At 44.6% G+C, this 15,352-nt stretch overlaps 1 protein-coding gene across 1 annotated transcript in view; it reads left to right on the top strand.

Annotated features, from left to right (window-relative positions):
* zcchc2 (zinc finger, CCHC domain containing 2) overlaps positions 1-12,746 on the top strand; it is a 55,047-nt gene extending 42,301 nt beyond the window's left edge. The window contains exons 9-13 of the mRNA XM_056299465.1: positions 788-864; positions 4,667-4,755; positions 5,284-5,400; positions 7,815-9,449; positions 10,628-12,746. Of these exons, the coding sequence (XP_056155440.1) occupies positions 788-864; positions 4,667-4,755; positions 5,284-5,400; positions 7,815-9,449; positions 10,628-10,689 (1,980 nt within the window). The 3' untranslated portion in view covers positions 10,690-12,746. The remainder of the gene's footprint in view (positions 1-787; positions 865-4,666; positions 4,756-5,283; positions 5,401-7,814; positions 9,450-10,627) is intronic.
* The last annotated feature ends 2,606 nt before the right edge of the window (positions 12,747-15,352 follow it).

Genomic DNA, 15,352 nt, shown 5'->3' with positions numbered 1-15,352 from the left:
TGATTCAGAGACAGGGTGTGTGAAATACTGGAACGTTTAGGTTCAGTGTAGTCGAGCTCCATCTCCTTCATTAATTCTCTGAAGCCTTCGCCTTGGACTACGTTAGTGGGTCTCATATCCATGGTGATGAACTCTACTATGGCATCTGTTGTGTCTCTCTTTCTTTTCTCCATTGTTGGTTTTTGGAAATGTAGGGTCTGCTGTGTAGTTTTGGGTGTGGTTAAGGATGTTGACGGCTGAAATGCCTGGGGATGTACCTATGGACAAGTTATTATTAGGCTTTTTATACCATTATTTGCCTTGGACCCAGCTGTTCTCACATCACTCCTATGTTTTATTCTAACTATTCAGATCAGTTACAGCAGTTTTGCAAGTAAAGTAAGTGCGCGTTTTATCATGTGTACTGTTACTGCTTAAACGGCAGATAAAAGCAGCTTGATCATGGCGATGGCGACTGGAAAACAGACATGAGCTAAGCTAAGTTTGCTGGCTAGCTAGCCTACTGCTAACAGCATTCAGGTGATTTATCATGCTTGTTGTGCCACGGTGGTAGGACAGTTTCCAACTGCATATTTGGCACACTGCCTTGTCATCGCTCAATGTAAAGTGTCGCCACACAGCGGAGGTCTTCAGCAGTTTGTTTTCGCTTTAATAGTCAAGCTGAACTGAACCATGATGTCGCGTCACATTTTGGCACAATTTTGTAAGCCTCTTCAAATGCTTAGATTGTAAGTTGAGATACTGTTTTGAAAGGCTTCTCTGGTATGTTCCTCTTTTCTCCCCACAGCATCAGGACGGTGACAGGAGGAGAAGCCATTCAGGCAGCAGAACCAAAACCAAAACCTGGGACCTGGCCACAGATAGGTAGGCTTTTGGCAGCTAATTTCTTTTTCTTTCGACACAACAGTGTTATGGTAGCATTATGAAAATAACTCGTGCAGTTTTACTGGGGACTCATAAAGCTCCGTTTGCATGATGCTGCAATATTAAAATGTTCAACAAAAGCTCTTTAAAGCAAGATCCTGCTCGTCTCTACACCTACCCTCCACCATCGTTTTCACAGCTCCATCACAAAGATGCAGATGTCTTGTGACTCACTCAGTTAGAGCTGTGAAAATGCACGTTACAAAGTGCACACCCAGTATTTCATATACCAGTTCTTCACGTAGTTCTTCTGAGCAGCATTGAAAAGGCTCGTTGCCGGTGGGACTGACAAACAGGTGATAGCGATTAAATGTTTTTATAAAAAGGTTTTTCACTAGGATTTTGTGCTAACTTGTCTTGCTGTGCCCACTTTGCCCTGTCCCCACACAAGGTGTCTCCTGTTTTGCGTGTTCATACATTACCTCTGTACTTCCATATTGAGAGAAACACTTCCTCACTCATCTAAGTAACCTCTTCAGTCTCAGCAGTCGAAACACTTGAGACGTGTATTTTCCGAACACCGCATCTCAGCTGCTTTCAAACCCCAAAACACGCTGCACTAGAAGTTGGTCCACCCCAAGGACCGGGTCACCTGGCACAAACAGAGCAATATAGTGTAACTGTTAAGTGCCAGGAGGATTGTCGTGACTTGTACATTGGGGAAACCAAACAGAGGCTGGCCAAGAGGACGGCACATCACAGGAGAGCTAACATGTCAGGCCAGGACTCCACAGTCTACACATCTACACAGTCTACACAATCTATGCAGTCTACACAGTCTACACCATCTGCAAAGTCTACACATCTACACAGTCTACACCTTCTACACAGTCTACACCATCTGCAAAGTCTACACATCTACACAGTCTACACCATCTACGCAGTCTACACCCATCTACACAGTCTACACCATCTGCACAGTCTACACCCATCTGCACAGTCTACACCATCTATAGGCCAGTGGCCACTCTTTCAAGGATGAGGATGTGCACATACTTGATAGGGAGGAACACTGGTTTGAATGGAGAGTCAAAGAGGCCATCTATGTGAAGAGGGAGCGACCATCCCTGAATGGGGGGTGGGGGGGCCTAAGAGTACATCTGTCACCATCTTACAATGCTGTGATTGCAAACATTCCCCAATCCTCTGTGACTGGTACACATGGCCATTGTAACTCTAGTTAATGGTCAGGGTAATTTGCATATGAAACCGGTCGTTGGTTTGGGTGGTTATGCCACTGTATTGTTTATAAGGGTGGGGATACCAGCAGTCAGGTGAGACACTATTGTTTATAAGGGTGGGGGTACCTGCAGTCAGGTGAGACACTGTATTGTTTATAAGGGTGGGGATACCAGCAGTCAGGTGAGACACTATTGTTTATAAGGGTGGGGATACCAGCAGTCAGGTGAGACACTGTATTGTTTACAAGGGTGGGGATACCAGCAGTCAGGTGAGACACTGAATTGTTTATAAGGGTGGGGATACCAGCAGTCAGGTGAGACACTGTATTGTTTACAAGGGTGGGGACACCAGCAGTCAGGTGAGACACTGTATTGTTTACAAGGGTGGGGACACCTGCAGTCAGGTGAGACACTGTATTGTTTATAAGTGTGGGATACCAGCAGTCAGGTGGGACACTGTATTGTTTATAAGGGTGGGGATACCTGCAGTCAGGTGGGACACTGTATTGTTTATAAGGGTGGGGATACCTGCAGTCAGGTGGGACACTATTGTTTATAAGGGTGGGGATACCTGCAGTCAGGTGAGATACTATTGTTTATAAGGGTGGGATACCTGCAGTCCTGTGAGACTGAAGAGGTCACTTAGATGATGATGAAACGTTTCTGTCTATAAACATTGTGTCCAGATGAACTGATCCAACCTTCTGTGAATTTTTTAAAAATCTTACTGCTGATGCTGCACCAATCCACCTGTCAATCTCCGGCTCCATCCTACCCTCACTTGTGAACAAGACCCCGAGATACTTGAACTCCTTCAATTGAGGCAACAACTCATCTCCAACCCGGCAGAATCAGGCAGGGGAACAACGAGTTGATTCAGGCAGTGAGAATGTAATTAATGACAGCTCGGCTGTCCCAAGTGTCACAACAGACGAAAGGAAAGGAGTAGAGAAAAAAACCGGCAGCAGGGAAAAGCAGACACTGACTCTGACTGTATCTCTGTTACAGTCTTACGGTCACAATTGGAGATCTGTACTCACTAGAGGAAATTAGTGGTTTTCTAGATGACACCTTTGGAAAATCTGTGAAAGTATCTGAGTATTTTCCAGCAACAGAAAAATTCACTGAAAGCATGACAACTTTGCAGAAAATAGTTGGTTTTGGTTTGTTGGATGAAAAAAAAAGGTTCCTTTTGAGAAAACATAACAGCTCTTAGAAAGATGCTTAAGGCCAATAAACGAAAAAGTTCTAAAAGGTTAAAGACTTTAGGTCATGATGAGTGTGTTGCACTGGGTAGTCTTCCTGTCACTGCTGCTGGAGGAGCCGCTGATTCATGGAGCCAGGCTGGGTGTCCACGATTGGTGCTCTCCATGACTTTCCCAGAAACTGGTTTCCACCAGGAATACAGCACATAGTGGCTGCAGCAGGATCGGGACTTGACAACGCCGAGGCGGTAGCTCAGCTGCCCAACACGAGGTCTACATGCCACACGAGAGACATTTTAAATCTGAGGATTAAAAACCGTCTGAAGAGGAGCTGAAGATGATAAGGGACCACGACAGGGGAGCAGAGCATCCACACAGAAATTACCTTTTTTTCCAGAACCTGGGGGAGTGTGGTGCTCAGTGGGAGGTGATGAAGATCTGGTTTTCTTTTTCTGTAATTTGTGTAATGAGGGAAGGTCCTGGCTGTATTATTGGCTTTTATTTATTTGTTTGTTTGTTTGTTTGTTATGTCCATCCATTATCCAAACCGCTTATCCTGCTCTCAGGGTCGCGGGGATGCTGGAGCCTATCCCAGCAGTCACTGGGCGGCGGGCAGGGAGACACCCTGAACAGGCCGCCAGGCCATCACAAGGCTCGTTTAAAATATGAAACACAAAAACAACTCTAAACCATTACTGTAGCTCAGTTACAACAGGGGAGTAGCTGCATTTAAGTTTTTATGAGATAGCTAGCTCTAGCTACTGCCCTTCCAACATGGGCTACTTGCTTTGAGTGCTGGCTGACCAGCTATTAGCCATGAATTAGCAATTAGCAATTTGCTAGCGATTAGTCTTGTGACTTCTTAAGAGGAACATTTACTCATACACAAGATGTAAAGTGTGTACACACAACATCATTGCACGTTGTGCGTCTTGGGAGAGAGAGCCTCCTCTGTTGCTCTCCCTGAGGTTTCTTCCTATTTTTTCTCCCTTTTAAAGGTTTTAGGGAGGAGTTCCTCATCCGATGTGAGGGTCTAAGGACAGGATGTTGTGTTGCTGTAAAGCCCCCTGAGACGAATTGTGTTTGTTATGTTGGCCTATGCAAGTATCATTGACTTAAGTCTGACCTCCTGTTTGTTGTTACAAACACTTGTTCAGACTACTCGATGGGACGTGTTTCTGAAACTGTTTTCATCTCATCAGCTGGACCATAAAAAGATGTTTGAATATCAGCTGTTGGATTGCATGGAATGTAATCTGAGTAAATGTACTTGTAAGAATCAAATCTCTTTCTCTCTCTCTCTCTCTCTCTCTCTCTCTCTCTCTCTCTCTCTCTCTCTCTCTCTCTCTCTCTCAGGGAGAAAAGGAATAAGGGGGCTGTCTATACGACTAATGGAAGTTTAAGGCAGCCGGCATCATCTGGCGGCAGACAGCCACAGGGGCCAGGTGGGTGTCTGGGTGCTGGTTGTGATGGGTAGGATGGGTTGGTGGGGGGAGGATGGATGTGTTTTAATGCACTCATGGCATGATCTGGTGTGATTGTTTGCATACAGTGAAAATGAAAACATGACATAAGTATACATTTTACATATACAACAACTAAGCAGTATGTAAGCTGCAGGTGTAGAAATAAACCTACCTACAGCTCCACCCTGCTGATACCAGCTGCCCTCCTGACTCACCCTGCTGATACCAGCTGCCCTCCTGACTCACCCTGCTGATACCAGCTGCCCTCCTGACTCACCCTGCTGATACCAGCTGCCCTCCTGACTCATCATACTGGTTGTTGCGCTGATTGTGCTGATTTGGTCAGAAGGATAGTTAAGCTTGTTTTACATACTTAAAAAAGGGTTGGGCATGCCACAATTCAAGTCTCAACAGTTAATTGGTTGACTTGGTGATTCTACTCCCTTAACTACCCCTCCCTTCTATGTGCTGCAGTACTTTGTGCCTGAGCTGCATCTTGTGTTGCAGACCGGGGTCTGTGCCCAGACACGTATGGTGACACATCATCAGAGAGCTGCAGCTCCCCCTCCAGCCCCCAACACCTGAGACCAGAGAGCCCCGACACCGAGGACGAGAAGAATAAAGGTAAATATAATACCCGGTATAATAACCACTATAATACCCAGTATATTACCCGGTATAATACCCGGTATTATACCAGGTATAATACCCAGTATAATATAATGAGACCAGAGAGCCCCAACACCGAGGACGAGAAGAACAAAGGTAAATATAATACCTGGTATAATACCCACTATAATACCCAATATATTACCTGGTATAATACCCACTATAATACCCGGTATTATACCAGGTATAATACCCAGTATAATATAGCGAGACCAGAACCTGACACTGAGGACGAGAAGAACAAAGGTAAATAATAATACCCACTATAATTCCCAGTATATTACCTGGTATAATACCCGATATTATACCAGGGACACAACGGAGGTCACCACTCCTGACCATCTGAGAAGTGAGTTGTGGAAAATATTTGGATTTCGGTCAACAAACGGAAAAATCACAAACAGATATCTAGTAATCTGCAGAATATGCAAGATCCAAATGAAATACCAGACTACAACCAGCAACACCTGCTACCGCTACACCCTGGTGTGCTAGCAGCAGAGCTAACGGAGTCTGGGGAACCGCAGCTAAAGCGGGCAAGAATTACCTCCTTTTTGCCTCCCTCCTCATCGAGAGGTTTACCAGCTAAACGGTGATTACAGAGAAACTGACACGGTTTATCTGCAAAGATATGAGACGAGCAACATCTGGCAGGGGTCTGGGTTTAAAGATTTCGTCCACGAGCTGGAGCCACGGTACACGGGTCCTAGCCGTGCGACCATCACCAACAGAGTTGTGAAACTGTACGATACCACTAAAGACAACATCAAAAACTACGGTAGGCTACGTCTTCATTGAAGTGGCCTATACCCACCGGTGCGTAAAGACACACACAACTCATTCAACAACACCGTAGCTATCTCCTAAATAGGAACTGTATGTCGTGTACACAAATGAACCAAAATGTGGGAACGAATTGTATTGTGCACGAATTAACCAACACATGAGGTATTTTAATAGGCGATGGAAAATTTGTCTCATCAGTCTCATTCTCCTACTGGCAACCGCTAACCACTTAGGACACCTCTCGAGGTCTCCTAAATATCTGGGGGAGTAGGAGTGTTTCTTAGCCTTGAGAAAGTTGATAAATAGCTTTTATTCAAACCTGAACTTGACCTGGACTTTCCGAGAGTTCATTCGTCTTTCTAGACGTTTTGAGTGGTTGGAATGCCCTCTAGTGGACAGGATGTACTTAATAACCACACTGATACTGTAGACATTGACATAATCCTGTAATAGGCTAAATTAGAGCTTTAAAAACTCGAATATATTCGAATATTAAAAATAATAATGCATAGAAATTCAAATATGATTATATAGGAAGATTGACAGCCCTATATATATAGAGGGAGAGAGAGCGAGCAGGTGGCACTACTCTTTTGAGTTGTGTTTTTACTAGTGTATTAGTATTGTATTCAGTATATTTACTAGTGTATGTAGTAGTGTATGTGGTATGAATGTGGGTGTACCATCGCTGTCTCTGTTATCACACTTTTGTGTCCTGCACTTCCTCATATGCTTGTTGTTTTAATTGGCTTCTGTAGTGGCAGTACTTCTGTAAGAGGGAACATCTTAATCATGACCTCTAGTGGACAGGATGTACTTAATAACCACACTGATACTGTAGACATTGACATAATCCTGTAATAGGCTAAATTAGAGCTTTAAAAACTCGAATATATTCGAATATCAAAAATAATAATGCATAGAAATTCAAATATGATTATATAGGAAGATTGACAGCCCTATATATATAGAGGGAGAGAGAGCGAGCAGGTGGCACTACTCTTTTGAGTTGTGTTTTTACTAGTGTATTAGTATTGTATTCAGTATATTTACTAGTGTATGTAGTAGTGTATGTGGTATGAATGTGGGTGTACCATCGCTGTCTCTGTTATCACACTTTTGTGTCCTGCACTTCCTCATATGCTTGTTGTTTTAATTGGCTTCTGTAGTGGCAGTACTTCTGTAAGAGGGAACATCTTAATCATGACCTTTGACTCAGGAACCATCAGGTCGTATAACCTTGACCTTTGACCTGGAACAAGAAAGTAAAGTAGTTGTAGACATAATAGTTACATTTTTCATTCCAGTCTTCACCTTTTCATGGACTGACTGAACGTTGTCATGTCATATGTGACATGCACGCTGTGTCTTGGTTCAGTCTGACATGTGTCATGTAGCTGCTAGTTGGTTTAATTTGGAGTTGCTTTATTCGTGCTTTTTAATTACCATTTCCTGGATGGCGGTTGACCGGCTGTTAGATTGTGTTTACTACATGCAGTGGGAAGAGTACACACAGATGTGGTTGATGGCCCTCTGGTCTGAGCATTTAACTAATCTTTGTTCTCTCATCTCTCCTGTGTCAGATACAGACAGCCACTCAGATGACTCCCGCAAAAGTCCAGTGCCTGACACCTTCCCCCACCAGAAACAGTCTTTGGTGGGGCAGGGCACTTCTGTTTTCCCGCTGTCTTCCACCAGTTATCAGGGCCAGATGAAGCCCCTTTGCCCAGAGACGAGCAGCAACTTTCGCACACTTTCTTTCATGCATTCCCTGCCATATGTTGTCCCCAGTGGGGCTGCTGACTCTCCATATCCAGTGGACCCTACTAGCAGTGAAAGTGCCATTCATGATGAAAAACCGTCTTCTGGGACACTGATAATGCCCTTACCCCTTGTGCCTCCAGCTTCCCTAGGACTTGGCGTTTCAGGAGACCCAGATAAGGGAAAAGTTTCCCAGACCATGTTTCCTGCCTTTGGCACTCCAGCCTTGGGTCCACATGCACCACATAGTCCCACTTTCCAGCCTCTCATCCAAAGGTTCAAAGCACCAATGTCTGAAAGCCAGAGTGTTGCAGATGGAGCTTCTGGAAGTAGCTGTGCTCCTGCTGCCCTCCCAGCCTCTCATAAGGCCCCTATAGGCGCTATCAGTGTAATTTCTCCAGGCCCCACATCGTTCTCTTCTCCTCTCCAGCATGCTTACCCCAGCTCAGACCCAGCAAGTATCAGCTCAGGGCTGTCCCACTCTGTGCCTCTGATGGAGGCCTCAACTGCCAAGCACCCCGGCTTAGCCTTACCTTCTAGCATGCCCTCACCCTACACCATGCCACCTCTTCCAACCTCTGTCATGCCTGCCAGTGCTTCTTTAGGTGCTGGAGGACTAGCCCAATCTGCTGGGCAGATTCAGGCAGCTGTGCCCCCTGCGGTGCCTACTCACACTTCGGGGCCAGCCCCCAGTGCAAATCCTGCACTCACCCACAGCACAGCACACACTGACTGTACCTCCTATATAAACAGTAGCACCTCTGGTGGAACCACTCCTGTTAACCCTAGCCACTCAATTGCTCAGCAACAGCAAGTGACTTCCCAGCAACTAACTCCTCCTCCTCCGCAGCAAACAATGGGCTGTGGAACCTGTGGTTGTCACAACAACTGTGGGAGAAGCAACAGCGCTAATGGACCATTCGCTGGCCACGCCCCTTTTTTCTTTCCCACACACCAAATGGCAGCAGCAGCTCGGCAGTTGTTTGGCATGCCACCAGGTCTTTTCCAGCTCCCTCCCCCATGCAGTAATAGCTACCTCAATCAGGCCCAACCCCAACATCAGTCTAACGGTGCGACGACCCTGCCTCCTTTCTTTCCTACAGCTCCACCAGCTGCACCCCCCTCACCCTATGGCCCGCTCCACAGGCACTCTCACAGTCATAACCAATCAGATGTGCCCTCCCACATGTTGGGCACCCAGGCTGCAGTGGTTGCCGCCGCTGCAGTGGCCAACTATACCCTTCAACAGCAGATGGCCCCTGCAGTAGCTTTCTGCCAGCGCTTCTACCAGCATGTCTACCCCAACACCCTGGGATTGTTGCCAGGGGCCACTGCTGCATCAATAGGGGCTACTGGAGTCAACAAGAAGAATGGTAATGTGTCCTGCTACAACTGTGGCATGAGTGGACACTATGCACAGGACTGCAACCAACCCTCCATAGACTCTACGCAGCAAGGTAATACAACTCCAACACATGGCTAGAGAGCAGATAATTGTATTGTAATTGTAAAAGATATTGTTCCTATCGCAGTACCCACAACAGCGTGGGTATTGGTAAATTCAGTACAGATTAGCTGAATCAGGAGCTCTAAATCGTCTCTAGCGGTGAATGTATTCTGCAGTACAGAATATGTGCCGACCTTACACCCGGTGTTTTGTGAGATGGGCTCCACCACCAGTCTTGTCGACTTTTGTAAGAGGTTGACAGGAGCCAGTGCCGGGCTGCAGCAGCAGTGGGTGGTTTGGATGGTTTGTTGGGATCAGGACTCGCAGAGGAAATGCAGGGAGGGCAACGCAGACAGAAGTAGAATAATGGACACCCTACGTAATTTTGTTCCTGGTTTGGTTAAACATTTAATATTCCTCTAAACGTGTGGCAGAGAAGAACAGTTAAAAAGCAAAAAGTAGGGAGAAGTCCTAGGACAGACAAAATTCCAAAACAGTTGCCTCCTCTCAGTTAAAAACATTTATGACATGTTTTGTGTTGTTCAAATGCAAAACAAAAGGAACCCCCCCCCCCCCCATCATTGTCAGTGTTTCTGTTAGAATGCTGGTAAGGACATAAGTACAGTGCTATGCTGCTGATTAACCTACATGTGTTATTCTGTCCAGAGCAGAACTTTTATATCCCTGGTATACTGTGGTGTTGACTTCACTGAAGCTCCCTCGTTCCTGCTGCCGTGTCTTGTGTTGTGTGTGTGTGTGTGTGTGTGTGTGTGTGTGTATAATGTTTGTCTTTCCTAATGTGCGACATTTCCCAGGTCCCCATGCCATACAGTTTCAGTGTGAACACTGGCCACCACAGTGCCAGGCAAAATATTCCTGGACTTCATTGACGTCTGCTAACAAGTTCTGTCCCCATGTTTTCTTCTTTTGGACTTTAAATTGACGTGTGTGAGGATGTTTGTGTCTATGGCCTAACCTTTAACCTAAAGAGCAGAGGTTGTTAGAGCAGATAAAAATGTCACTCTCGCTTGATTAACATGTCTGTAAAGAAAGAGGAAAGCTTTATGTTTTACTTGTCTGTTCATCTTGACTTATTCACAATAAGTTCCCTAACTTATCTGATGTGATGTGCATGTTGTGTTTGGATGCATCCGTGTGTATGTATTAATGTTTGCATGTGTATTGTAGGTGGCTTTCGGCTGAAGTATGCAGCGTCTCACATTTCTGATGCTCCTGACACTGCTGAGTGAAGAAGGGAAGTGAGAACATGATGTCTTCATCTCTGGTTCCTCCAGGCTCCTCTCCTCATCCCAGTGAGAACATGATGTCTTCATCTCTGGTTCTACCAGGCTTTTCTTCATCTCTGGTTCCACCAAGCTCCTCTCCTCATCCCAGTGAGAACGTGATGTCTTCACCTCTGGTTCCACCAGGCTCCTCCCCTCTTCCCAGTGAGAACATGATGTCGTCATCTCTGGTTCCTCCAAGCTCCTCTTCTCATCCCAGTGATAACATGATGTCGTCACCTCTGGTTCCTCCAGGCTCCTCTTCTCATCCCAGTGATAACATGATGTCTTCACCTCTGGTTCTACCACCAGGGTCCTCTCCTCATCTCAGTGGTCTCCAGAGACCGGGCTTAACAGAGACGTGAGACTTTTCTGTTCCAGGAAAAGGAGCAGGAAATGTTGTGACTGTATGGAGATCTGCAGTCTCCTTGATGTCAGAATCACTTTTGAATTCTCCATGTTTCCAGAAGACACTCAGCTGTCTGAAAGTTAATGCTGTCAAGGGCTCGCTGGACAGAACCAGACTGCTGGTGCCTGACATGAGATATGAAAGCAAGAGGTTTTTGTTCTTTTTACTACAAGAAGAATTCTCACACACACCTTCCAGCCTGCCCTGTAGTGAGTGGGTTTTCTGGGAGACGGGGATTTGCACTGAAGACTGGTGTAGACCTAGTTGATAACATTAACTTATTACTTCTTAAGATTAGCGAATGGCAACACGGCACGCTTCCAGGAGGGTTTTGTGGGTTTTACTGAAGACGACACACTTGAGCAGGGTTCAATTCAAAAGATTGTTATACAATTTTATTGTGTTTTTATTTAACATATTTATGCTTCATCCTTATTCTTGTTCTTTATCAGTAACTTTGTTATTTGACCAGCTTTATTTTTCCAAATGAAAACAAAGGTTAAAAGACTAATGTTAGCAAACTGCTGGGCTCCTGTTCTCTGTTCTTTCTGATTTTTCCTGTAATAAATGTACAACATTAATTTAAGATTTATTAAGGAATCTGTCAATGTTGTTTTTTGCCACTTAATATATAATGTGAAGTACGTAGGAAGTCAGAGGTTTCAAACATCGACGTGTCTGTTTTGCATAGTCAATGCTCTTACTTTTATTTGAGTTTCACTTTGAAAATTGTACGGTTAATTAATATGCACTAAAGCTAATCAGAAACACACCGGATCAGAAGTGTGTACTTGACAAAACAACCACACATTTAAGTAATCCTGCCATTACAATTCATTTAGTTTGAATTTGGTTCAAACATAAACCTCACAAATCATATTTAGTTCAAGCTTTGCTGATGATGTCACAACACAGGAGCTTTTCTACTGTACTGACAGGGAAGAAGGTCAGCACTCGTGGGGACTGATGAAACTTTATTGTTTTCTTTCCTGTTCGCTGTAATGAGAATAGATGTTGCTTTTAATTATAACTTTATCCAGCACTTCCTGTTAGCAGTTATCTTCCCAACCATGACAGCTTATCTTCCTCCCTACACTGTTTCTCAATGAACACGTCCTGTGTTTTAATGAACACATGTCCTGTATTTTACCAGGAGATGTACTGTATATTACCAGGACTGACTCATGACCTGTATTTTACAGCACTGAGTCATGACCTGTATTTTACAGCACAGATTCATGACCTGTATTTTACAAGGACGGACTCATGACCTGTATTTTACAGGATGGACTCATGACCTGTATTTTACAGCACTGACTCATGACCTGTATTTTACAAGGACGGACTCATGACCTGTATTTTACAGCACTGACTCATGACCTGTATTTTACAGCACTGAGTCATGACCTGTATTTTACAAGGACGGACTCATGACCTGTATTTTACCAGGATGGACTCATGACCTGTATTTTACAAGGACGGACTCATGACCTGTATTTTACAGGATGGACTCATGACCTGTATTTTACAGGATGGACTCATGACCTGTATTTTACAGCACTGACTCATGACCTGTATTTTACCAGGATGGACTCATGACCTGTATTTTACAGCACTGACTCATGACCTGTATTTTACAGGATGGACTCATGACCTGTATTTTACCATGATGGACTCATGTCTTGTCTTTTACCAGGACTGACTCATGACCTGTATTTTACAGGATGGACTCATGACCTGTATTTTACCATGATGGACTCATGTCTTGTCTTTTACCAGGACTGACTCATGACCTGTATTTTACAGGATGGACTCATGACCTGTATTTTACAGCACTGACTCATGACCTGTATTTTACAGGATGGACTCATGACCTGTATTTTACAGGATGGACTCATGACCTGTATTTTACAGCACTGACTCATGACCTGTATTTTACCATGATGGACTCATGTCTTGTCTTTTACCAGGACTGACTCGTGACCTGTATTTTACAGCACTGACTCATGACCTGTATTTTACAGGATGGACTCATGACCTGTATTTTACAGCACTGACTCATGACCTGTATTTTACAGGACTGACTCATGACCTGTATTTTACCAGGATGGACTCGTGTCTTGTCTTTTACCAGGACTGACTCATGACCTGTATTTTACAAGACACGAGTCAGTGCTGTAAAATACAGGACATAAGTCAGTCCTGTCTTTTACCAGGACTGACTCATGACCTGTATTGGTCTTACTCTGCAGCCTCTGTCCTGTCAGGAAACTGTAAGGACACTCGGTTATTCTTATTTAGAAAAACAAGGTCTGTTATAACTCGATGCAAAACGTCTGTTGTTTTCCGTTGTGGCTGAATTAACCCCGTTAGAGGTTTTAAATCAAATGTTCACCGGCGTCATCAGTCATTTTGGAAGCCGTGTGGTTTAGGACCGCTCACTTTGACAGGACACAGCAGCATTTTGTAAAGACATGCAAGGACAAAGATTTTGTATGGACATCCCAAATCTATGCACATCCCTGCCCCAGTTTTTTTTTTTATAAAAACGAAACACAAATGGGTACATGATCCATGACCCTGTGATGTGGACAGATGTGAGAAGAAGAAACCAGTCCCTGGCTGTTGACTAGAACATGTACGATGATTGAGGATGCTTTTTTTTCTTACGTTTTGTAAAAATGCATAAAAGATATAGACATACACCACAAAACATACACATTTTTCATATGATTAGCAGTGTCGTATTTCATGAAAAGTCCAACTTTTGTAATTGCATCTATTTACTTATCAAGCAAGCTGTTTTTGCTGGCTGCTGGCGTCTCGGTGTATCTCCAACATGGCATGGTTCTGAGATGTCCTCTGAGATGTCCTGTGCTCCTCAGCTGAACCCGCAGTGACAACAGAACACATGTAGGCTCCAGCTGTGGGTGTAGTTAACCCTGTGGAAACACATGGAGCGAGTCATCATAGAGGGTTCTGTGGTAAGAGAAGAACTTGGTTCTGAGGAGGATGTGTACGTTGAGGGTGAACTGAACAACCCAAGTGTAATTTTGTTGACTTTTTTAAATGGTTGGAAAATACTGCACTGTAAATTTGCAGACGGTTGCTGTGCTGCCACCTTCTGTTGTAATGTTTACTGTACTCTTATCTATGTACTGGAAAGTTCTAATATATTTCTAGGGCAGAATTTAGATTTTATGCAGATGTTTTCCTGGAGGTTATGGCAATAAATGTGGAATTGCAAAGACCGTTTTGCCTGAGGTTCATTTGACTCGGTGGCTGCAGTGTTCATTCTTAAGACATGCTGTTCGTCAGTTGGTTGCTGTTGGTTTATAAAATGATAATTAGGGACTAATACCTATTACCTATTGAGCAGAGGATACTTTTTCAACTTTAAAAATGAACTAACATGGATATGCTTTGACTTCCAGGATGTTGTAATCGGCAGCCATACCAACAGGTACCCTGGCTCTGCTGGGTGACGGAGGCTTAGCAGGTGTGGGCTTGGCTAGACGGCCCAGGACAGCTGAGTTGCTGTCGGAAATGTTGTTGGTGGGCCAGTAGGGGGCAGTCTTCCCGCTGGTCCTAATAAAAACAACAAATATCAAATCCCAATGGCACAGTGCAGTGACGGGGACACTGTGCTGTAGGAGACGCCGTCCTACAGATGAGACGTTAAACCGAGGTCCTGACTCACTGTGCTCATTAAAGACCCCATGGCACTTATCACAAAGAGTAGGGGTCCCCGGTATCCTGGCAACATTCCCCACCTGTCTGTCTCCATCTGGCCACCTGATCCTCCCCCCATGGAATTGGCTCAATGATTCCTTCCTCTCCAATATGCAGGACACATGGCCGTTGTAACTAGTTAATGCTCCACCCATGTGTGCATATGAAACTGGTCGCTGGTTTGGGTCGTTATGCCACTGTGTTGTTATAAGGGTGGGGACACCTGCAGCCACTGTATTGTTTATAAGGGTGGGGACACCTGCAGTCACTGTATTGTTTATAAGGGTGGGGACACCTGCAGTCACTGTGTTGTTTATAAGGGTGGGGACACCTGCAGTCACTGTGTTGTTTATAAGGGTGGGGTACTGCAGTCACTGTATTGTTTATAAGGGTGGGACACCTGCAGTCACTGTATTGTGTATAAGGGTGGGGACACCTGCAGTCACTGTATTGTGTATAAGGGTGGGGACACCTGCAGTCACTGTATTG

This window comes from Lampris incognitus, chromosome 19 (assembly GCF_029633865.1).
Source record: "Lampris incognitus isolate fLamInc1 chromosome 19, fLamInc1.hap2, whole genome shotgun sequence".
Taxonomy (NCBI): domain Eukaryota; kingdom Metazoa; phylum Chordata; class Actinopteri; order Lampriformes; family Lampridae; genus Lampris; species Lampris incognitus.
The sequence above is the reverse complement of the archived record's forward strand: the minus strand, read 5'-3'. Positions and strand labels throughout refer to the sequence as shown.